The following is a 24138-nucleotide window of genomic DNA, read 5'->3' on the forward strand; positions in this document are numbered from 1 at the left end:
TCATCCCTAAAAATCTCCCATTAAGCGAGATCTTTTATCACGTAGCTGATGTAGTGCGGCAGTAATGAGCAACGCACGGTTAAAAATGATTTGGCATCGCCAATCTAAAATATTTTGGTCAAACACAGATTCCGAATCGATTTATCAAAAAAGAGAAAAATCAAAATGAGGAAAATCCATGGCAAAAAAATTCCTTCAAACGAAATATTCCTCTTGTAGCATAACAGGATTCCTGTATGCTTGCTTAATAACTAGCCACGAAGAAGAAGCCCGTTTTAGAAGTTGTGCTCCATGTATTTGCTTCGTTCTTTTTTGGAGTTCATTTTGTGGTTCCAATACTGCCTGTTCCGTGCGGCCGTGTTGTTACCACCCTTCTCGGCCGTAACTTCATACATTACACTTCTCAAAAATAATTGTTACGCGGTAGTGATTTTGATGGAAATACGTATGGCGCAAAAGAATTTTATAATTTATCAAATAATCTGTATTAAAGTAACACATTCCTGTTTTAAATGGAAGTAAATATTGCAATATCAATGGAAATAATGCATAAGAGAGACAAAAGAGCTCCAGCAGCAGCTCCCACAGTCGGGCGCTTTCCTGAAATCAGTCACTGAGTAATGAAAAAAATTATACAGAGATAATTTGCTCAGGTATTATTCATGATATCGATCTCTATCCTTTAATAAGATGTAGGTCCACAACTTAATTCGAGATTTTCACAAAGAAATTGAGTTGATGTTCACAAATTGACCTTATTGGAGAGCGATTAAAAGTGAGTTAAGTATCAACACAAATTAGTGACTTGTCAAATAATTTTAGCTTTATTCAGTTCTCAAATTTTACCAAGAAAAGTGCGTCAGTTTTTCAATGCCAAATTTTTATTGTCGTAAGTGCGTGCTTACTTCTGATTTTTTAGAATTGAAATTTATCCAGCGTATTTTCACACAGCATATGGTTTTTTACAAATGGACAACCAGCCTCACCTTGTTACCCCCTGTGAACGTCCAAGGCCCAACATTCTCGCAGACGATTTTCAATTGTTTCTTCACCAACTCTTTTTCACCGAACGGAACCTGCAAATGAACCCCCAAGTGAAAAAACGAAAGAGTTCCGTAGGTGCTTAAACCACTTTCCCTATGTGTAAAATAAAACTCCGCCAAGCTGATAACATGAAACCTTTTTAGGAGTTATACGTTGAGTGTAGTTGTGAGATGTCAATTGGAAACCGGAAACTTACAGAGGACCGTATGTGGGCACGCCGAGGAATGGAAACTCATGCGGAAGCTCTGTATCGGAAAAGCAATACTTAAAATAGGCCAGTCTAGATTTAAAGAACATTAAATACGGGTTGGAAATATTGGTGTAGTCTAGCACATTGTGAGGGTTCTTATTAGGAAGTAAGTAAGGAAGTAAGTGATGCTGCCACGAATCTTGAGCGTTAGTGAGGTTCCAACTCTGAAGTGCGGATGAGGGTATGCATCTTAGAGACCTAGCATTGCTCAATACCATCGTCACTTTAATATTCCTTCCAGAGCGCAAACGTGCTACTTAGCTGAATAGCCTATGGAGTGAGGTGGTAAAAGCCATAGGCGCCGTAAGCTTGCAGCCAATGTTCAGTCAAGTTCTGTCTTTATTAAAGTCAACACCACAGCATGCACCTACCTCCTCACTTACCAAGACACCCCAGCCAAACAAACCTTTTCGGGAAATAACCTAGCCTTAAGGTGGAGAAGCGGGAAAAGAAGCCTGGAGCCGGTAATTGGCTGCAATAAGGTAGGGAGGCGGGGTTGGTAAAAAAAAAGTAGGTGTGTGCCGGGGTGTAGCCTCCGTGAAGACTATGCTGGCTGGAACAGTGGCTGCGGATATAACGGCGCTGTGGCTTTAAGCCGCGTCTTAACTGGTGTGACATGTGGCGTTTCTATCGTGGTCTGCGGCATCATAGCTATGAAGCTAAGTTAGCAGTGTATGTTTATGCTGAGCGTTGGTTACAGAGCTAGTTTAACTGTTGAATTTGGGGCCTATGGCTCCGGACCCCGGATGAAATTAGAAAAAGCATCGTCAGGCGGTTGCCAGGCTGCATGAGTCCGTTGCAACTGAATGATGATCCAAATTGGATAACAGCAGAGAACATATTTTACGCTGAACATGTATTATTGTCTCTGAAGAAATCATCTACGAGTTTCTTTACTTCGGCAGCCACAGCTGTTGTCGTATAGCTAGCGCATATTCTACTTAGTCGCCACGTGGTCGATAATGTCACAACAAGCCGCATCATCGGCAACGTGGTTGATGTATCGACCACCTGGTGGTCAAGGACAGAACTCAAGGGGATGATAAACTGAAAGGGGTCAAAACGGGATCAATCAAGGAAAATGTAAGAGAATCGGTTAGGTTTTACAGACCTTGCATTCAAACGTATTTTGTTTTGGAAAATGTTCAATTTGGCAAACTTTGATCCATAAAATAAAACTAAAAAATTCTGTATGAATGTGAATAAAAAATTTTAGAAAAATACTATAAACAAGTTACAATACCATTAATCAAGTGTATGATCTGTGCAACAGCGCATCGAGGAAACGAACTTTGATGTTGAACAAACTGTTTGCTCGGAACTCATATATAATAAATTTGCTATTAAACTTGAAGAATCAACTTTTGGAAGTTCAAATATCCTCATGAGCTGTGAGGTTTTATAACCTCTGAATAATAATTTTAATTCTCTTCTCGTATTATGAGATATAAAATTCAAAAGGTAAACGATTTTTTAATGGTTAGAATGATTATTTGAACAAACCCAAAATTCTGTTCTGCGGTTTCCACCGACGGCATCCAGCTAGGGTAGGCCTTTAGATAAATTTATCATGTATTTTTCATTGAAAATGCTCAGACTATATATGTTGTTTACTGAATTTGACGCAGACATCATATTGCAGCGAAGCTTTCAACTAATTGCATGGGCCCATTAAAGTGAGGTAGTTATAAATTAGTGATGGCTTGCAAAGGCTTGTTGAATTATATGATTCACCAGTAATATAGATCTACCAGTATGCAACCAATTAGAGACATAAATTTTTGAATTTGACATTCAAAGAACAAATTAATTACGAAAACGTCTTCAAGGGAAAACTTTAATAAGCAATAAAGCATGAACAACCACGGGTCAACTACGACCTCTGGTTTCCATTCCAGATCAAAATTGATCACAGTATTTAAATGTTCACTGGAAGATAACGATTTCAAATATTTTTCTAAATTGCGTATGCTGACGGAGTCTGAGAGCTTTTCAGACACTGAATTATAGAAATAAAATGAACATTTGAATATGTCAAGTATGGATTTCAAAACATATCTCCATTATTTGACGATTTATAGGACTGCACTTCTTCGATTGGCTTTTCACTACATTCCACATGAAATCGAGCAAGGAAAGTAACGTATCTGACGTAAAAGATGAACTTGTAGAAATGACGGTAAATCTGAAAGCTGAAGCATTGTTTGAACATAAAACACTCCCTGAATATTAGACCCGTGCCAGTACTGCCACTAAAAATCGAAAGCTCAAAGCAGGAGCAGAAGCTTTGTTTGCTTGCCTTCCCAACTTCAGAAATAGTTGAAACGGTTTTAATAATGCGAAATATATGATTCTAACAGGGCAGTGAAATAGACTTAACTTGGAAAAGCCTGGTGATTGTTATTTGAAGCCCTCTAATAGTTAATGTAATGTCAATAGCCTTGCTGATTGTAATATATAGTAGGCTGAAAATTTTACTTCTCCTACTACTACTACTTGCAGTTAGATCGCTAAGATCAAGCGTGACGAGCTTTAACATGAGCGTTCGATCTCTAAAATAGCGGTCAGTTCTCAGTTAAGCTGCTGATCCCGACTGGTTTACAGGTTCCATAATTTACATTAATAATAATTTAATTAAAACGCCAGGGTATGTTATTGCGTGCGATAGTGTTGAAACTTGAATGCATTGTGAAATGCCTTTATATTAGTGAATATATAATTGATTTGTCATACTAGGGTATTTACTCCTTGTTTTTAGAATCATGCGCTGTAGCTTGTAGCTCTAGTTCTCTTTACGCATTAAAATTGTCACAGCTATTTCTCGCGTCCGGTTTGCAAGTATTTGTTTCAGAGTATTCGATTTGTTACTTCAATAATTTGCAGTGTACCTTGAATATATTAACTTTAGCTTATCATTGGCGTTTATGCCAACAGGGATGTGTCTTACAGTTTCCGGTCATTAGTAGGCGTGACAAGAGGTCCATCCTAACTTTTGAGGTCACACGACTGGTAATTTGAATATCTCATAATTTTAATATTCGTCATGCTGACGCTCGACATTACCAGCCATCTCATTCATATCCAGTATAGCGATAGATCGGTAAGTTTTTTATTTCTCATTCTGTTTTTACACAAAACAAATCGGATATTTCCATGTAACGTATCATTATTTTTGAGTTGCACATTGGTTTAATAAAAATTCATTAAAAAATTTCAACGATAAATTTGTTGATAATTCGAAATGAATTTCAATGAATTTCTTTACAGATTTGTTCTTATCTTTTATCAGTTAAGAATGTCCTTTTGTATTAGAAACAATTCTGAACAATAAACAGGGTACAACTTAAGCTTCGTTTGGCTTATATCATTATGAAATCTTTCTTCATTTTCGACTATCAAGAATCATGCAGTAATGGTGTGATTTATTTTTTTAGTGACTTTACTGTGTGTATACGTGGAGGGGGCCGACGCAAATACCCTCTCAAAAGTCGACCCCTAGAAATGTAGCCCACCCCTACCTTAAACGGACTCTTCGGACCGAGGTAGATCCGACTTGCATTCAACGGTCACACTTACATTCAACGAAAAAAGTCAACCCTGAAAAGGCTTACAAAATGAATTTTCCCAAATAAACTGTGAACGTACTCCAGTCTCCACGGCTCCAGCGCCAGGATTCATTCCGAGAAAGAGGAGCTTCTTCCCCGAGTCTTTCGCTGGACCTGCATAGCCGAACTTGTCAAGGTACTCTCTGGATATCAAGTATGGCGTGTCCAGTTCCTCCGCGGAACACGTCAGTTCCTCCGCGGAACGCACTGGATAGTATTTCTTCTTTACCCTTGCGCCAAATGGAAGATCTTTGATTTTTTGGCCAAGATCAGTTATTTCTTTTGACAAATCATCGGCTACAGATATTTGATTCGCTTCAGCCATAATGACTTGTTAACTTTGAGACTTGAATTATTATGAGACTAGCGAAATTAGAGAACTAGTGGCAACGTTGAATAAAATATAGTCTTAATTTAAATAACCAGCTGATTCTGTAACCGTTCTTGATATCATTACTATAATTACTTTCACTCCTTATGTGACATTTAGCTCTGAACTCTTTAATATAAATTGCACTAAATAAGATTGATCATATTTTGCGTAGAAGGATTTAATTGGGCGGCTCATTTATTTATATCCGTGACAGTGAGCCTGTAACGCAATGATTTCGAATTTTTATTATTAAATATAATGAATACGAATTATTGTGATTATGATAACGAATAATTATAACACGATGATTATGAATTATATTAAGCAACCCGCATAATTCAAAAGATTTATGTTAAGATGCCTTTCACATTCATCAAGTTCAACAATGAGTGTAAAATACATATCAGATAAAACTGCATAACAACGAATGTCGCACACACCGTAGCTCGAACTTGTTCAGACGTCACTGAGGAACGGATGCTTGGTCGCGGTGCACGCAGCGCCAGCGCTGCAAGCCGACCAACCGACAAGCGCACCAGGGTAAAACATACACCCTCGTTCAGGGTAAAACTAAGGCTCGTGAGGAAATTAATAAAGTGTCGGAGTAAAATTCAAAGTCAGTGCTTAAACACGTTCTTTCATTATTTATATATCCATCCAGACACTTAAGGTTCATGGTATTCATACCCAAAATACGAATCATAATACTTTATTCTTTATATGTTGCTAAAGCCGCACATGCTCTCTACGCTGATAAAATTTCAGATACTTTATTTTATATGACGAAGCATTTGACAGGTACAAGAACAATAACAAAGAAACACTAGTCTAATTCTTAGCTATCATAAAATTTAAAAAGATCTGCACATCGCTATGGTTATGGCTGATTTCCAAATTCAATTTTGAGGTAGCTTTGAGTGAATATAAAAGTTGACATGGAGACAGAAAGGCACCAATTTAGCAGTAGTTGACAATTACTCGAAGTACGTAGTCATTATGGTCGAGTTTTAACGTATGATTCGTAATAAAATATCAATATACATTTCAGACGACTCACAATAACAATAATTGAAGAAAGCCCAACATGTTTTGGTAGACTTAAAAGCCTCAAATTATTTCACTTCAAAACATCGCTACATTGAGGAATACAGAAAGCAGTTGCGATTTTCTTATTTCGCTAAGAGGGCTTTAGTGGAATTTGAACCATGGTGAATTCTGAAAACCAATATCTCAACTTCTTGACAATAAATTGAGTCTCAGTTTAAACTTGACCAAGCTAGCCATTGCTTCAGATCTTTAATTTTATTCCCTGCCTTCAATCAAATTTCCCTATTTGAGGCAATTACTTTGACCTTGGAACTGTGCAGCACTTACTACGTTGCAACATAAGCGGCCCTACTATCGAAAATGCTGATGTTTTAGTTCTTTTCTTTGCACAGTTCGCAGAGAAATTTGCATTTTGGTAAGCAGTATCCTACCAAGCCCAGCGATGGTCTCAAGAAACATTTATTATGATTTTATTTGTTGCTTGTATTATTAAACATGCAAACATTGTCGGGACTCGGAATCTGTTATGAGTAGGAAGGCTCATTACAGGGGTGCAATGTTAACCACAGTTAACCTTGCACCCATTCACTGACGCAAAGCAAACTGCTCGATCCTTTGTTTATACGCTAAACAATTTATGTTAATAGGGTGACATTGAAATGAACAATCATCGCCAGTTATAGGCGTTGGTGACATAATTGACAAAAATGTTTGATTCTTGGTGTTAATGACATAATTAACAAATATTGTCAGTTATAAGCGTCGAGTACATAATTATAAATGTTGTTAGTTATGTGCGTTGGTGACAGAATTAACAAATATTGTCAGTTTTGCGCGTTAGTGACATAATCAGCAATTATTGACCGTTATGCGCGTTAGTGACATAAATAGCAATTATCCACCGTTATGCGCGTTAGTGACATAAACAGCAATTATCCACCGTTATGCGTGTTAGTGACATAATCAGCAATTATCCACCGTTATGCGCGTTAGTGACATAAACAGCAATTATCCACCGTTATGCGCGTTAGTGACATAAACAGCAATTATTGGCCGTTATGCGCGTTAGTGACATAAACAGCAATTATCCACCGTTATGCGCGTTAGTGACATAAACAACATTTATTGAATGTTAAGCGCGTTAGTGACATAATCAGCAATTATATCGACCGTTATGCGCGTTAGTGACATAATTCACTCACAGCATTTAGTCACACTGGAGGTCCTCTGCATTGTTGTACACATCCGTTCATCATCACGGAGATTACCACACAGCGCTGGGATTACCACTTGTGGTATGCGAGAATTTAATTCTCTAGATACAAATGTTGCAGGCCGAAATGTAATAATATAGCATATAATGTATATGTATTACTTATATGTAAATACCATAAAAATCTCATTTACAACTTAACCAAGACGATTCAAAGGTTGCAGGAGGGGCGGACTATCAGAGCCATCAGAGCGTGAGAATGGAATTGGTAATTTTTTTTAGCACAGTTTGAGGCATAAAAGAAATCACTAATACCCTCACTAGATAGATAATATCGATAGCGCTTCATGATATATTCTTCGTTATTATATTTACTTCATCAGGTAAATTGGCCGAAAGAAAACAAATTAATCAATGAGAACTTTATGCCATCTGCATTATACTTAATCTCATTCGTTATAAAACTCAGATGATGTCAAGTAAATGACGTGTCCCAATCAGAGATAAAATATTTAGAATAACAAGAAATGACAGTGAATGATTGAAGAATTTTAATTAATAAATTCAATATAAATTTTTAATATATATAATAAACCCCCCTCCCCTAAACGGCGCTCAGAAAAATTAGTGGGCAATAGTGTTCAAATAGTGACACACTTTCTGCACGCAGTAGCGAGACGTCTTTATTATGCCGGGCCTAACTGGTTCAGGATGACCCACACAAGGACTAAAAGTACATCGTAATATGGATTATTCTCGCTCATTTCTCTGAGTGTCGATGAAAACAATATTTTTTTCTGAACACAATGACGAACAGAGCACAACTGACGTGTGAAGTGCAGTCCAAATCGAGTTAACATAAAAGGGTTGACCCTCGTGTAAAATCATTGGGATTGAGGAATTATGAGGAGATAGTAAACTTTCGCCTGTCAAGCAGCGATGACACAGTTTGGCTGCCAAATGACATGAAAAACCAGCATCAGGATATGATTTTTAACAATCATCTGCATCTTTTCATTCTGTATTGGTTCGGCTGGGTTAGAAACCCAAACATGTCTCTTTGATTTCACGCAAATAAAATTTATTGAATCTAAATTGTAATTCGATTTTCCTATCTTAGGGAACACGCTCCCATGCAAGCTGATCTGTTACTATAGATACATTTCATATCAATGTCCTGATCTAGTATGCGGTCTTTTAATGGCATCTACATCAGTTCGAACATGATTACTTAACTGTCGTAATCTCACCAGTTGACCTTTCCTTTAAAAAAAATTATCCGAGATGTCGACTTGACAGATTTTCGAAATATTGTTCGCGACCAGCAAGAAACTCGACCAGTTTCGACTGATGCTTTAAATACTCGTTCAATATTTAGGTTATGTGATCCTTAGGTTAAAAAATTTTGGTTCTCGGTTGCAAAGAAACTTAGTTAAATGAACATAAGGACATATGATCCTTTTCTCCTGTATAGATGAGTGAATAAAGAATTACATCAACGCTACATACGTTACACACAGGAACTTGTTGGACCTATCATTTGAATCTTGGCAATTCACTTATATATATCATTGAGACATGAGAGATATTAGGGCAGGGTGGCCCAGCTAGTGGTTACAGTTCAGAGTACCAGGATCGGCGCAGAGAGGCGCGGGTTCGATCCCAGCTCTGGGCGCAAGTTTCTTGTCAGAATCGGCAAGGTGGCCGGGCGGTTAAACACAGCAGAATTGTAGCAGTGCGTTGCGAGGTCGAGACCGCAACAAGCTGTGGATATTCTGCGATGTTAGGAATCGGCGACAGGCCTACGGGCTACTAAACGCTGAAACCGCTATATATGATTAACTTCATAATTAACATAATGATTAACTTCATAATGTGATGAAACGGGTTATTATTCAAGTCGTCCCCAAACGTCCTCACGTTTTGATCATGTTTTGGCAGCTTTTCATTCTTAAATATTAGACCGATGAAACAATTGATATAATTTTTTCATATGCCATGTGCAATTTCATTTGTCCCTTTCGTGCGCCTGAGCAGAGAGTTGAGAAACGCCGTGTTGACACCGGTGCTTCCAAGGCACAAAAATTTAGTCCAAAGTGTTCAAAAACGTACAACAAGGAAAATTCCAGGCTTAAAAGGCAAATCTCATGAAGAAATATTTTAGATTATGAAGCTTCCAAGTCTCTGTTATTGACGTCTGTGCGATGATCTCATTGAAGTAAACAAGTTTACTCAGGGTCTATACAAGATCCCAGGAAGATTACTAGAATTTGAAACAAGAACCAACATCAGGTGCCACGGTTATAAACTAAAAAAATATAACTCAGTACTCACTGCAGTGAGTGACAGAGAGCGCATTTTCTCGTCGACGAAAACTTGTGGTCACGGACGGACGGACAGACGGACATGGCGAGCACAATAGTGCATTTTTTCCATAAATGAGAAAATGCGCTAAAATGAAATTTTAAAATTTTGATTCAAATTTATATAAAATCGTTCGATTTATGGCGTTCGCAATGAGACATATCGTTTATTCCGTTAATTGGTACATATGTATAAGCATCTAATGCGGTATTACCACAGTATTGCATAGTATTGCAGTTGCATAGTAAATACAGAATATACCATATGAAATAAAGTTTGGTCTAAACTATTATCAAACATTTTGTCGAAACTTTTATCAAACATTTTATTTCTCTTCAGTTGCAACACTGCTTCTATATGTCGGCGCAGAGTTCTTGTTTACTTGTTGATAGGCTGGATTGTGTCCGAAATTCTGCCAAAATGACCCTGCTAGGTTTGCAAGTTGTGAAACTTATTCATTTCCAGAAAAAAGTTGTTCTCAAAGTTCGTGAAGCCAGGTTAATGAATTAGATGTATTTTAAGGTCTTTATTTTGTTAATAATGAAGCTTGCAAATGCCAGTCATAGTGGCCGTGGGTGGTGGATAAAATTTCATGCTTGACTTGCAATTAGTTGTATTTGTGTAATCAGGGACTAATTGGGATTTTGCAATCTCTGAAAGAATATGACCATTGTCCTTAGTAATCAGGTTTCTGTTATTTTGTCTAAAAATCTGACATTCTGTTTGAATAAGTTTGTGGAGTTGCATTTTTTTATAGATAGAGCTTCTTTTTAAAAGCCCCGGATATGGAATGCAGTATGGGACTATGGGTAATGCATCAACAGGTACATATCACCTATCACATTATAGGTGAAAAAAGTAGTTATTAGATTTTCATCTTGTTATCACCAATGGTTTTCAAAGTGAAATTAAAATATAGACCTAGTTTGATTAGGCTTAAGAAAATGAAACGGACATGATGGCAACTGGCAATTGCAGCGAGTTTTTTTAGACTTTGTCAAGTTCAATTTTGAGTCCTAGAAGTAGACAAGCAAAGTATCATGGATAGCAGCATTATCATACATAAGATATTGGTTTAAATCTTGAGTAAATAAGAAAATTAAAAATGAACTGATTCTAAAAAAATCTCTGGCTTGCCACTATGCTGTACCATTTTTAAAAATGTTATCCTGAATTAAAATGGGTTCTAATTTTCCAAACAATTAGGGCATTGCGCTCTACACGCGCAAATTTTACCTTCCAGGTTGAATTCCAATTCCTTTCAGGTAGTTTCCTATCGAAATGAACAGAGAAGCATGTGCTCAAGACCAGACTTTGCTTTCAAAGGAACAGTCAACTTCTCTTATATACGGCTTCCAGAATGCAATGTCTTTTGGGGCTCACGAAAGTCATTGGCAGGATTTGTTTGATTTGCCTTACGAACAGCACAGTTATCTTGCCTTGATTATTATATTAATTATCATGCCTGGAACTTCAGCAAGATAATTCTTACAAGCTTACTCGACTTCTTACAATTTGTCGAGCGACAATTCGACAATTCTTACAAAAATTATTTAGAATGTGTTTTTTCAGGTTCACAATAAATATAACACTTAATAAACATAGTATCCATATGTACACAAATGAACTCAATCCATGGATCTGCACTTGGAAATCCACAGCACCTCGACACAGCAATGACACGACTGATCTCGACGGTCATTGAACAATGAATGCGTGTTAGTAATGAATGCGAACAATGAATGCGTGTTAGTAATGAATGCGAACAACGAATGCGTGTTAGTAATGAATGCGAACAATGAATGCGTGTTAGTAATGAATGCGAACAATGAATGCGTGTTAGTAATGAATGCGAACAATGAATGCGTGTTTGTGATGAATGTCATCTTCATCTTCTATATTGTCATCTTCATGGTCAGAGTGTCACTCTAAAAATACTACAACTTTTATAAATGTAACTTAAGTAATTATACAATCACAAGGCATCGGAACTCTATATCCTAACTAGTTTGAACTTAGATATTGAATTACAAACTAATTAACCTATACAATAACATCTGGCAACGTGTTGATACTTTCGAGACCTGATCCACAGATAAAATTTTGAAAGAATGAAGTCATCTTAAGCAAAATGCTAAGTTGCGAGGCTAAATGTTTAAGATATATGGTGATTCTGGGTGGTTAATTTAATCTAAAATTAAACTATATAAAGAGACAGCAAGAGGTCATCAAGTTGAAAGGAGATGCCGTTGATTATTATTATTGCAACTGAGTTAGTATTTTCCAACTGTACGTATAATTGTGTCTGAAGGTGTTGGGGAATTTCTGCATGTTAAAACGTTTTAAAATTACATTTTCTATTGAACATGTAGTGCTATTTTCCTTATTACATATTGCTTAGTTCAACCAAATCTAAAGCTCATACATTCATTAATTTTCGAGATATTCAAGAAAACATTGAGAAGTAAGGGGTGCGCGAATAATTTCGTCGCTAACTGTATTGCGTCAGGCTTCAAGTGCCCACACAAAAATGTTGACATAAATACATATATACACGAGATTAATGAAAAAATGTTCAACATTTCCAGCGGTGCATATGTTAAGTTTGAAAATGAGTCTTCGATAAGAGCAATGTGTGCATTTAAGATAACCACATTGAATGCATTTAATAACACTTTACTGTAAGGCTTCTATTGGTGATCTATCAAAGAAAACTAAAAAATGATGGTGGACACATCTTAAAATGTATGCTATACATTTCTTCAAAAATTATTACCCAAATTATCCAGCAATTTTACGAAAAATTGCAAAAAACACATGACATGCCGGCCAAATTCAGCTTTATACAATACACATAACACAGATGAACACCGCTCAAGTCGCTATAAATGGTGAAACATGAAAGAAATAATTTTTTACACCAGTTTAGTTTTACACTTTAAATAATTTAATAATGGAACGCGTCAAAGTCCAACAATATTTCGGAAATGAAATTTTTAATTGTTTCACCATAGGCGATTAGTGATTCACGGTTAGGTCGAAATAAAATGTTGCAAAATGAAAATCCAGAAATATACGCTACAAATTACTAAAAAACTTCAAATTTCGTTTCCAATCAAAATCATAAAGGTATCATTAATGTTGCTACGCTATCATTATCCTCTGTTAGTCCCTCGCATTCCTCTCTTTGCATTTTCTTTCTCTCCTGCGTCTTCCACTCTCTACAATATAACTTCCCTTAATTGTTTCCTCTTCCCTTTCCTTACTCTGTTTTTGGACTTTTCTTTTCACTTTCTCACCCATTACTCGTAACTCTAATTTTTCGCATTTGGGTTTCCTTCTTCTTTCCTTGTTTTTTTCTTCTTTATCAATTCCATTTTCTATTTTTTGGCCGTCGATCCCGGTCAGGGACTTGCCCCTCCCCACCAGAGTCCCACACCAGGCACGCCTTAATTCTGGTGCCTCGCCATGCTGGCGGCCGATAGCACCCTGTTGCACCCCGGACACGAAGCGACCCTCCCCCTCCTGGCTCTTACAGGGTCCTCCCCCCTCCCCCCACACCCGCGCCAACGTCTCGTCCCCTAGCGCCCTCCCTCACACGCCTCCCCCATCCCGACCCTCACCCTCCCCATCCCGACTCTCGCCGGCTCCTCCCCCCCCTCCCCCCACACCCGCGCCAACGTCTCGTCCCCCAACACATCCTCTCACATGCCTCGCGTAATTTTTCTTCGTTATCCAAGTATTGCACCTCCCACACTTCCTCCTGTCTGCCACTCCACTCGCTCCACCCGTACACGTCCTCTCATGATTCACTTTTGCACCCTTTGTCTCATACCACATTTGCTACACTCAAACCTCACCTACTCCTCAGCCACTCTATATTTGCATGCCTTCTGGTGATTGGTAAGGCCCGCTTTACTTTTGCAGACCTTCCCACACCCCTCATATCTACATACAAAGTCATTCCTGTCCAGTCGTGCTTCATTTGCATCCAGGGCGTACTCATGCCCTTTCTGACATTCCCACTCACACAAATGTATGCGTTCTTGTTTTTCCTTCTCTATCGTTCCTTTCTTTTTGATATCATCTTCCTCCTGCTTCTTCTCTTCACTATCATTGCTCTGTTCTTCCTTCTTAACTCCTCCTTCTTTTACCCCCTCCTCAATTTGCTGAAAAGCTGCGTTCGTGTATTGTTCCTGTGTCCGGGATGCTAGGGTAATATTCGACAGCTCCTGGGGAAAAAGTAACCGGTCAAAATTAAAACACAGATCGTTAACTTATTTCAGTTATTCACAACTAATCTAAAAAATTTTGCGCGCAACGTCATCCCTGAAAATTTTTAAGCGAGATCTTTTATGACTCAGCTGTTGCACTGCAGCAGTAAAAAGCAAAGCACGGCTAAAAAATGATTTGACATCGTTAATTTAAAATATTTTGGTCAAACACAGATTCCGAATCGATTTATCAAAAAAGAGAAAAATCAAAAAGAGGAAAAACCATGGCAAAAAAATTCCTTCAAACGAAATATTCCTCTTGTAGCATAACAGGATTCCTGTATGCTTGCTTAATAACTAGCCACGAAGAAGAAGCCCGTTTTAGAAGTTGTGCTCCATGTATTAGCTTCGTTCTTTTTTGGAGTTCATTTTGTGGTTCCAATACTGCCTGTTCCGTGCGGCCGTGTTGTTACCAACCTTCTCGCCCGTAACCTCATACATTACACTTCTCAAAAATAATTGTTACGCGGTAGTTATTTTGATGGAAATACGTATGGCGCAAAAGAATTTTATAATTTATCAAATAATCTGTATTAAAATAACACCTTCTTGTTTTAAATAGAAGTAAATATTGCAATATCAATGGAAATAATGCATAAGAGAGACAGAAAATCAGAGCTTCAAAATAAGATTAATGCCGGCATGAATGCTTCTGTGACCTGGCTTGTCTGCAGACTGTGGACAGTGCTGACCTTTTGCAGCTCCACTAGCTCTTCCCATTTTTCGACAGGCAGGGCGAGGTACACCGTCTCAGATTCTTGGTTTGGAGCACCTTTGGACTGAACCAACATCGTCAGCATGTCTTTAATTTGCTGCTGACACCTGACCACTTCATACACGTCCTGTGGCAATTTGGTCATGTCCTGCCTAAGTTTGTCTGCCAGGTCTGGATGAAAATTGCAGGGAAAATTAGCAAAGAACGAATTCATGAATTAATAGTGCATCGTATAACATTTGTTATCTTCCTTGTACTTACATGCCTTCAACAGCGCAGAAGTCAGTTGGGTTATTTTAAGCGATGCGGTTATTGGAGAATATGTTAATGATCATTCGATGGTAAACAAAGTATTGGAAAAAATATCTGTTTGCCGAATTTCATGAAATGCTAAATTTCCTTAAAATACTAACGGGCATCAATTTCAAAGCTGGCTTTTTTTACCAGCAAAGCTAGTATCAAGGTATAAGATTTCCCGTAAAACTTTCTTAATTACGCCAAAAAAAGTGAATTCGGGTGATCGGACAACAATCTTCCATGAAAATGCGTTCGTTTAAGAAAAAGTGCAAATTTACGGCATTTTTCTGTATTGATTAATTATAGCCCTATAACTTAAGAATGATGTATAGACTTTCAGCGTGAAAATTTCGACTCAGCTTAACAGCATTGGGTAGAAGGAGATTTTTAATAGTATAGGAGAATTTTACTCATCTCGTTGACACATTATTATCAAAATTTCAATTGCAAAACTTGAAATGAAAAAATTTAAAGTTGCTTATAATTGCAGTAATACAATCCTACATAGAAGCGAGTAAAAAGTACCGGCACGTGGTTTTGTTTCGTAGTTTGAGCATTAGTTGTTACATTATTATAATTCGTTGTCTCTCATCGTCTGGCAAGTGTGCCTTTGATGTAACGACTTCTACTGACTCACCACTTCTTCTGGGTGGAAAACACGCCAATAGGCCGGCCTCTGCAAGGGTGTCCTCTGCTCTTATTTTCCATTTCTCGCCAGCAAAGTTGAAATTACGTGGGCTCGGGTGTACCAGATAATGGACCTTGATGGTATATATGAAGATTAAATAAAATAAATAAAAATAATAATATTTTTATTATTAAATATAAAATATTAAAGTGAATGAACTGGATCGTAAATGCGACCTCTCAGAATGCTTAAAACGTAATTTTGCAGACATGTTATAATTCATATATCTTAAAGTTGTTCCAAAAATTTTATTGTCCAACAAATCCTTTACACCGATTTGGGATTTGCACAACTGAAAGTAGGAATAGACATTTACAATAATGTTATAATAATGAAGAACAAAATTATTAGGAAGAATGGGAATAATTATGAGAACGATACAGGGTGAGTTAAAAACTTATATATGAAAGTTCACATTCTTTTCGAGAAGATTTTAACGAAACTTGACCAGTTAAATTGAGAGCTAACAGACTCCGAATAATTTTCTAAGCTCTAAAGCATGAGCCTTATTGTCAAAATTAAGGCTTCGCTTCTTATTTAAACAATTCACCCATCAGAGAAGGCGTTAAAAATTTCAGACGGAATTCAGTCACCTCAACCTCATTGACAGTGGGCTTCTCGGAACGCTTCACGGCGCGCTCCGCGGCCCGCTCGGCGTAGGTGCCGACAGCGACGATGTCCGTCACTCCGAGCAGCTCGACGACCTTGAGCAGAGTCTTGTCACACTCCGTCTGCAGAGGACAGTCCGCCACACGGTCCTTCTTGGGAATCTATTTTTGTGTCGAATACATGAATCTCCACTTACTACAATCGTCTCTATTAGTTACATGCTAATTATCCATTTAAGATGTATATGCTTTATCATACACATCTTACGGAGAGAAAAGTTAAACAAGCTGATTAGTTCTGTAAAGCTAATCACGTTTAAATATGAAATAGCGAAAAGTACTAAGAGGAACCCAATTTTTGCCCCTTTGTCTGTTAATAGCGTCGCAGGCTATAGATAGAAAATTTTTGATTGTATTACTGTAACTTATGCTTCGTCGCACGCTACACTAAAATATAATTGGGATTTTGTAACTTTTCTCCGCCTTAGATTTTTATGTACATATGTATTTTGTGGTTATAAAATTTTCTCTCTGTAATTTTAGTTGATGATTTTGTTCAGTTAAGCGGTTTTTTCGCTGGTGGGCAATGTGTACTGTCAGCGACGGGTTGGTCATGAGTATGTTGAAGAGCTCCAGCAGCAGCTCCCACAGTCGGGCGCTTTCCTGAAATCAGTCACTGAGTAATGAAAAAAATTATACAGAGATAATTTGCTCACGTAGTCTTCATGACATCGATCTCTAGCCTTCAATAAGATGTAGGACTACAACTTCGAACTTTTCACAAAGAAATTGAGTTTATCACAGAACAGACTAAATCGCTACTGGAGAGCGCTTATACTTTAAATCGCTACTGGAGAGCGATTTAAAGTGAGTTAGTATAAGAACAAATTAGTGACTTAAATAATTTTAAATAATTAAATAATTTTAGCTTTATTCCGTTCTCAAATTTTACCGAGAGAAGTGCGTCACTTTCTCAACGGCTAATTGTAATTGTCATAAGTGCTTCACTTCCTTCCGCTTTTTTAAACTTGAAATTTATCCAGCGCATTCGCACACAGCGTATAGTTATTTTTACAAAGTTGGCTTGATATCAACCTTACCTTGCTAGTAGCTTTTGGTTTCAAATCCTTTTTTTTATCAGGGTCTGCTTCAGCAGGACGTCCAACATCAGAGCAGACAATCCCAAGTTCTTTCTGTACAAACTCTTCTTCACCAAACGGGACCTGCACAATAACCTGAAGTGAGTAAAAAACAAAAGAGTCTATGTGTAAAATAAAACTTCTCCAGGCTTCATAATACTAAGCTTGACATTTGTTATCATTACTAGGGCAGTGTGAATGAAGAGCATATATTTATTACGATACACAATATTATATTATTAATTACAAGAAAGCCATTTGAGGAGTCATACGTTGAAGTTGTGAGAAGTCAATCTGAAACAGGCAACCGAACTAACGGCCGTTTGTGGGCACGCCGTGGCATGGAAACCCTGTATTGGAAATGAAATGCTCAAAATAGGTCTGTCTCGTTATGAAAAAAATTAAGACCGAATTTATTTTGGTTTGGAAATATTTTTAAAGTGTAGCATATAGAGTGGGTTTTAATTATATGTAGTAATGCCGCCTCGAATCTTGACCGCTAATGGGGTTCCAACTCTGAAGTGCCAGACGGCTGCCAGGCCGACTGGGGTCCGTTTCAACGGAATGGTGATCCAAATAGAAAAAAATGCAGAGAAGACATTCTTCGCAGAAAATAAATAGTTGTCTATGAAGAAGTCATCTACGAGTTTCTTTACATAGGCAGCCTCAGTTGTTGTAGTACCAAGCGCAAATTTTAGCTCGCAACGTGGTCGATAACGTCGCAACTAGCCGGGTCATCGGTAACGTTGGTTAAGGAAAGCTCGGGACACGTTACCTAGATAGCTATCAAGACTAACGAATTCTGCAATGACCATTAAGCGAAAAATAGTTCACAGGCTGCTTATTTCATATTGACAATAAGGAATATCATTGTTCACGCCATTATATCATTAATAGAACCGGTATAAGATAAGACAGGGTCCAGCAATAAAGTTATATCATGCACATAATCCTGAAATCGTTCAATTAATAGCAACATCAGTAGTTCCCCAAAATTACATGAACCGCATTTGACGAGAATTAAACTAGAATAGAAGAATATAAGAGGTCATCACGTGGCCATTGGTACTCAAAAGGCCGGGGCTTGTCTGCGGCGATTGACACACCGGTCACAACGGAAAAAATTACAAGAAGCTGCGCTCAGTCGTCGAAGGGCAGAGGCTGGTTCTCTGCAACCACCGCTGCAGCCGCAGGGAGAATACCTTATTGGGACACTGTGCTTGGCGGTCGAGGCACTGGGGCTGGTTCAAGGCAGTCACCACTTTAGACGGTGGTAAGATTTTTAGACGCAGAGATTAGTAAATACACAGTTGACAGGGCTTGTTCCTGGCGACCGAATAAAATAGATCATGTTCACGGAGCTTCCATTGACTGTCACCCAGCAGCAGAGCGTGCGGGACCTGAAAAACTGATGCCCACTGTCGACAACATGAGAGCCAAGCGCCTGCTCCCTTAGATACGACAGTAAGAGACTCAAAAATTGTCCGAGCAGGCTTTAAGAAAACTGCGAGTATTGCGCTGGAGAAAACGTCAGAAGACCGGAGATTCGTAGAATATCGAGCAGCTATTGCAACGTGGTCGATATAACGGCCATCTGGAGGTAGAAGACAAAACTCAAGGGATCAATAAATTTATAGGAATTTAAAGGAGATCGATCAATGAAAATAAAAAGTATCGGTAAGATTTTTCAAGACCTCGCATACTAACATATTTTGCCGTGGAAAATAAACAATTTTGTCTGATTTTTTAATCCATAGAATAAATTGAAAACTTCAGTATAAAAGTGAATAGGAAATTTTATGAAAAAATACTCTAAACAAGTTTAAAATCCACACCGTTGAGTGCAAGATCTCTATAACGGCGCATCGAGGGAATGATCCAGCTTTGATGTTGAACAAACTGAAAGTTCAGAACTCTGATATGTTATCAATTTGCTATTCAACTTGATGAATCAACTTTTTGAAACTTCAATATCCTCATGGGGTCGAGTTTTTATAACCTCTGGATAATACTGTTTACGAATTTCTCTTTGCTGATTATATGGGATACAATTAAAAGGTAATAGATGTGTTTAATAATTGGAATAAATATTCAACAAGCACAAAATTCCGTTCTGTGATATTATTGCGGTTTCAATCAACGAGGCCCCAGCAACTGTAGGGATTTAAAAAAGTTTTTCTATCATTTTCACGGAAAATGTTCCTACTGTATATGTTCCCACTTTACATGTTAATACTGTATATGTTCTTACTGTATATTTTAATACTGCATATGTCCCTACTGTGCACGTTAATACTGTATATGTTCCTACTGTGCATGTTCCTACTTTATATACTCCTACTGTACATGTTAATACTGTATATGTTCCTACTGTACATGTTCCTACTTTATATGCTCCTACTGTACATGTTAATAGTGTATATGTTCCTACTGTACATGTTCCTACTTTATATGCTCCTACTGTACGTATTAATACTGTCAAATATTCCTACTGTTTTTGTTCCTACTGTATATCTTCCTATTGTATATGTTCCCACTGCAAAATGTGCCTACTGTATATGTTCCTACTTTATATATTCCCAAGGGTACGAGGCATTTTAAGACTGAACATATGCTCATGCATGGCCTTGTCTAGTCTGTTCTTGAACGCGTTCATACTCGGAGCGTCAACAATATCTTCAGGGAGGCTGTTCCACATGTCAGTGACTCGAAGCGAGAAGAAATGTTGTCGCGTGGATAAGTTGAACCGCAGTTTCATGAATGAACCAAATGAATGAACCAATGAAAGTTTGCATCGGATCGATCAATAGGTTATTAGCTTATCCTATGAATTGACGCCTTTTTGCAAACTATATGAATAAAAGGAAGAAACTTTCAACTAATTCTCTCTGTCTGCTGAAGTGAGATGGTTACAGAGAGGCGATAGTTTGCAGAGGTTTCTTTAAATTATATGATTCACCAGAAAAATAGACCTATTAGTATGCGACGAATTAGATTCATTTGTGTTATTTGACAGATATAATTCCCAAATTTAACGAAGTACGAAAGCGTCTTCAACACAAGTACTGGACAAACTTTCAAGTTTGAAAAATTGTTAAGGGCTTCCGAGCGAAAATTGCGCTATATATATGCTCACTGGAAGATAACGATTTCAAATATTCTTCAAAATTTCGAATGTCAAAAGAGATTTGTAGACAGTGACTTGTAGAGATAATATGAACATCTGACTATTAAGAGTTGACATCAAAACATGTTTCCAAGATTTGGAAGAATGCACGTTTCTGAATGGCTTGTCACTCTATTTGATATGAAATCGACGAGAAAAGTAGCGTATCTGACGTAAAAGATGAACCTGTTGATATGTGCTTAAATCTGAAAGGTAAAGCGTTGTTTGAACATAGAACCTTCTCATATAGTTATAACAAAGCAGAGAAATAGACTAAACTCGGAAAACCGTGGCGATTGACATTTGAAGGTCATCAATATAAAATCTAGTAGGGCAACATGGGGCAGCGCCCCCCCCCCTTTTTTTAAACTAAATTTTTGATGAAGTTTTAATTGCTATGAGGTGGTTCTTTGTTTTGTTTAAAGGTACAACTAATGGGGAATGTATGACGTGAATTAGACGCCTATAGAGTTATTAAATTTTTAATGAAACCCTATTTTGTAAAAAGGGGCCAGGGGCGGCTTGGGGCAAGGCGCCCACCCTTGGTCCCTTTACCACAATTGCGTAATTTTTCGTTTAAAAATGATAAAACAATACTTTACAGTTAAAAATAAGAAAAATATAATAAGAAATGTGACATTCATTCATCTATTAACAACTCAAAAAATCATATCCTTAACTTGAAAAAAATATACTATTGGCTTAAAAAATCTGTCACTGACGTGAAGAAAAATATTTCCTTGACATAAAAATATATATCCTTGATTTGAAAAATATATCCTTGCGATAAAAAATTAGTCGTTGACATGAAAAAATGTATCCTTGACTAGAAAAATATATTTAATTGATCAGAAAAAACTTCGTTCCAGTTTCGTCCATAATCCAGATATTATGTGCAGAGAATTCGTACCTAATCGTTATTTCAGCCAACACCATGAAAATTCTTTAACTTTTGGCTCATTGGTGTTGACTGAATTCGACTATTGGCAAGGCAAGATTCAATAACTCGATAAGGGGTCATAAATACGCAGAAGTAGAAACTATAAACCTGCTGCCTCGAGGCAGCAAATCAAAAAATCATGCAACATGAAGTGTAATTTGTAATTCAAATAGCTAGTCATAGTTTTTAAAAGGTCATTGAGACAAATCTAATGATGTATAACACAAGACTTCACCATGGGCGCTTTGCCCCGTGACACGTGTGGGCCCGTTGCCCCACTAGGTATCATTTCAATTTATATCGTGTCAATATTTTATTTTAAAAGCTAATAGTCTAAACTTGATCTCAAAATTATCCCTATAAATACTACTTTCAAACTATAATTCACAGTAATTTTAAAAACTTCATCTACAGTAACCGAAAACCATCTAATATTTAGCAGCAAAAAAAATTTATCTGAGCTAAAACAGTTATTCACAAATAACTTAATAACGCAAACACTTAGCAAAACGTTAATCCGTACACTTCATCCCAGTGAAACTGTCGACCGGCGGTAGAGAACACGGACCAATATCTGCCATACTTAGCGAGAAACCCGCTATGGGCCCATGACCCGCAGTGGGCTCGCTGCCCCATTTTACCCTACCGATAAATGGGTAAGTTTAACATTTTTCATCATTGTGTTTATACACCAAACAGCGCAGATATTTCCAAGTTATTTTTTCCTATATTTGAGTTACCCATTGGTTTTTTATAATTAAATTCATATACATTTTTCAACGATAAATATTTTAATAGTTCGAAAAAAAAATTCAGAAAAATTATTTACAGGTTTTTTCTCTTCCTTTTTACATTATATCAGTGAAGATAATCTCTTGCTCTTGAAATACATTTTCATACATTAAATAGGGTACTACATTGAGCTTCCTTTGTTTTATATATTTTTGACATTTTTATTCATTTTTGATAATCAATATAATGTCAGTCAGTAATGGTACGATCCATTTTTTATTGACTTGCATGCGTGTGTTCGTGGATGGGGTCGACGTAAAAGCAAATATCCTATCCAGGGGTCGACGAGCTAAAAATGTAGCCGACCCCTGCCCGAAATGGACTCCTCGAACCGATGTTGATCCGACTAGAGAATGATGTTACTTGTGCATTCAGCGAAAGAAGTCAACCCTGAAAAAGTTTAAAAAAAATAATTTTTTAAAATAAACTTTGAACCTACTCCAGAAATCGCAGCTATGGCGCCAGGATTCATTCCGAGAAAGAGCAACTTCTTGCCCTTGTCTTCCGCTGGGCGTGCGTACCCAAACTTGTCAAGGTACGCTTTGTATTGTGACGCCGCGTAACGCACTGGATCATATTTCTTTTTTACCACTGCGCCAAATGGAAGTTTCATGATGCGGTCGCTAAGGTCAGCTATAGAATCATATAATTTATCGGCCACTGATACTTGCTTCACTTCAGCCATAATGACTTGTTTACTCAGAACTTTGATCAATTATGTACTGTGTTATAATGAAACGAGCAAAATTTCTGGACAACTTGTGGCAGCCTTGGGTAAAATGGAATCTTCAATTAAAAAAAATAGTTGATTCTGTGACCATAGCTCTTGATATCACTGATTTATAATTATACCTTACGATACGGTTAATTAAGTTTGAACCATTCAATACTCGTATATACTCGAGTCTTAGCACTAAATAAAATTTGTCCTATTTTGCTTAGACGGATTTTATAAAGGCTGATTTATTTCCGTGACTGGAACCCTATTGCGCGATGATTGTGAATTGTTTTACAAGTAAACTGAATGGATATTTGTTCTCAATGAAAATTATGCTTACCAATTTAGCGTGGGAAACCTTCGAAAAATACCTTCTGTCACCACCGCAAGCTGCATGATTACATGCATGGAGAGCTTTTTGAGTGCATACATCATTCTGCTCATATTGCTATGCGCTATGCAATATATATTATGCTCTAGAAGAATTAATATTAATGAAGTTAAAACATTTTGTACCAGTAAATTTTCACTGATTAAATAGATTCTTTCTACTAATTAAGTGTGCTTCTGCATCCACGAATTTTTTCTAGGGTTCCAAGATAATTAGCCGCTGTAAAGTTATCCGATAAATAAAGTGCGGTAATTAACCCGCATATACTTACAAGCTTTCTGTTAAGATGCATTTGCATTGATTAAGTTTAACGATGAGTGCGAAAAATACTTATTAATTAACAGTCAAAACTGCAAAACAACCGATGTTGCAACGCTCCTTGACTTGAACTTGTTTATATACGTAACTGACAAAGGGTTGTTTGTCGAAATAACGTTTGTCGATCACGTTTGTCGACATCGAGATAACGTTTGAGATCACTAGCTTAACACACTGGATCAAACATAATTTTTAA

At 37.3% G+C, this 24138-nt stretch overlaps 3 protein-coding genes across 5 annotated transcripts; all 3 read right to left on the minus strand.

The window, feature by feature from the left end:
* Positions 1-275: 275 nt before the first annotated feature.
* LOC108677285 lies at positions 276-5528 on the minus strand. Its single transcript, XM_018165492.2, has 4 exons — positions 4940-5528; positions 987-1076; positions 561-600; positions 276-385 (listed from the first exon to the last, which is right to left on the minus strand). The coding sequence occupies exons 1-4, from the start codon at positions 5222-5224 to the stop codon at positions 276-278; spliced, it is 525 nt and encodes a 174-aa protein (XP_018020981.1). The 5' UTR covers positions 5225-5528.
* An 8053-nt stretch (positions 5529-13581) lies between these two features.
* On the minus strand, positions 13582-17079 carry LOC108677292. 3 transcript variants are annotated; one of them, XM_047885230.1, is made up of 4 exons: positions 16470-17079; positions 15820-15943; positions 14863-15056; positions 13582-14128 (listed from the first exon to the last, which is right to left on the minus strand). In XM_047885230.1, exons 3-4 carry the CDS (start codon positions 15028-15030, stop codon positions 13757-13759), a joined length of 540 nt encoding a protein of 179 aa, XP_047741186.1. In that variant the 5' UTR covers positions 15031-15056; positions 15820-15943; positions 16470-17079; the 3' UTR covers positions 13582-13756. The 3 variants fall into 3 exon arrangements, with proteins under 3 accessions (XP_047741186.1, XP_018020989.1, XP_018020988.1); XM_018165500.2 differs by having other exon boundaries at positions 16464-17079; XM_018165499.2 differs by lacking the exons at positions 15820-15943; positions 16470-17079 and having other exon boundaries at positions 14863-15813.
* Positions 16404-23272, minus strand: LOC108677286 (single-strand selective monofunctional uracil DNA glycosylase-like). Its single transcript, XM_018165493.2, has 4 exons — positions 22955-23272; positions 17579-17701; positions 17073-17141; positions 16404-16640 (listed from the first exon to the last, which is right to left on the minus strand). The coding sequence occupies exons 1-4, from the start codon at positions 23198-23200 to the stop codon at positions 16404-16406; spliced, it is 675 nt and encodes a 224-aa protein (XP_018020982.1). The 5' UTR covers positions 23201-23272.
* Positions 23273-24138: the final 866 nt, after the last annotated feature.

The sequence above is a fragment of the Hyalella azteca genome, unplaced genomic scaffold, assembly GCF_000764305.2.
Source record: "Hyalella azteca isolate HAZT.00-mixed unplaced genomic scaffold, Hazt_2.0.2 contig17346, whole genome shotgun sequence".
In the NCBI taxonomy this organism is placed as follows: Eukaryota; Metazoa; Arthropoda; class Malacostraca; order Amphipoda; family Hyalellidae; genus Hyalella; species Hyalella azteca.

Bases quoted from the DNA above. Each gene is read 5' to 3' on its own strand.
- LOC108677292 (XM_018165499.2), bottom strand. From the start codon at position 15,099: ATGAATTCGTTCTTTGCTAATTTTCCCTGCAATTTTCATCCAGACCTG. The intron at 14,129-14,862 runs GTCAGCACTGTC...CTTTTTCCCCAG, and splicing joins AGCTAGTGGAGCTGCAAAAG to GAGCTGTCGAATATTACCCT.
- LOC108677286 (XM_018165493.2), bottom strand. From the start codon at position 23,200: ATGGCTGAAGTGAAGCAAGTATCAGTGGCCGATAAATTATATGATTCT. The intron at 17,702-22,954 runs GTAGGTTCAAAG...GTTATTGTGCAG, and splicing joins CCATAGCTGCGATTTCTGGA to GTCCCGTTTGGTGAAGAAGA. The intron at 17,142-17,578 runs GTAAGGTTGATA...GACTGATTTCAG, and splicing joins AACCAAAAGCTACTAGCAAG to GAAAGCGCCCGACTGTGGGA.
- LOC108677285 (XM_018165492.2), bottom strand. From the start codon at position 5,224: ATGGCTGAAGCGAATCAAATATCTGTAGCCGATGATTTGTCAAAAGAA. The intron at 1,077-4,939 runs GTACGTTCACAG...GTTCATTTGCAG, and splicing joins CTGGAGCCGTGGAGACTGGA to GTTCCGTTCGGTGAAAAAGA. The intron at 386-560 runs GTCTCTCTTATG...TAATGTATGAAG, and splicing joins GCTGCTGCTGGAGCTCTTTT to TTACGGCCGAGAAGGGTGGT.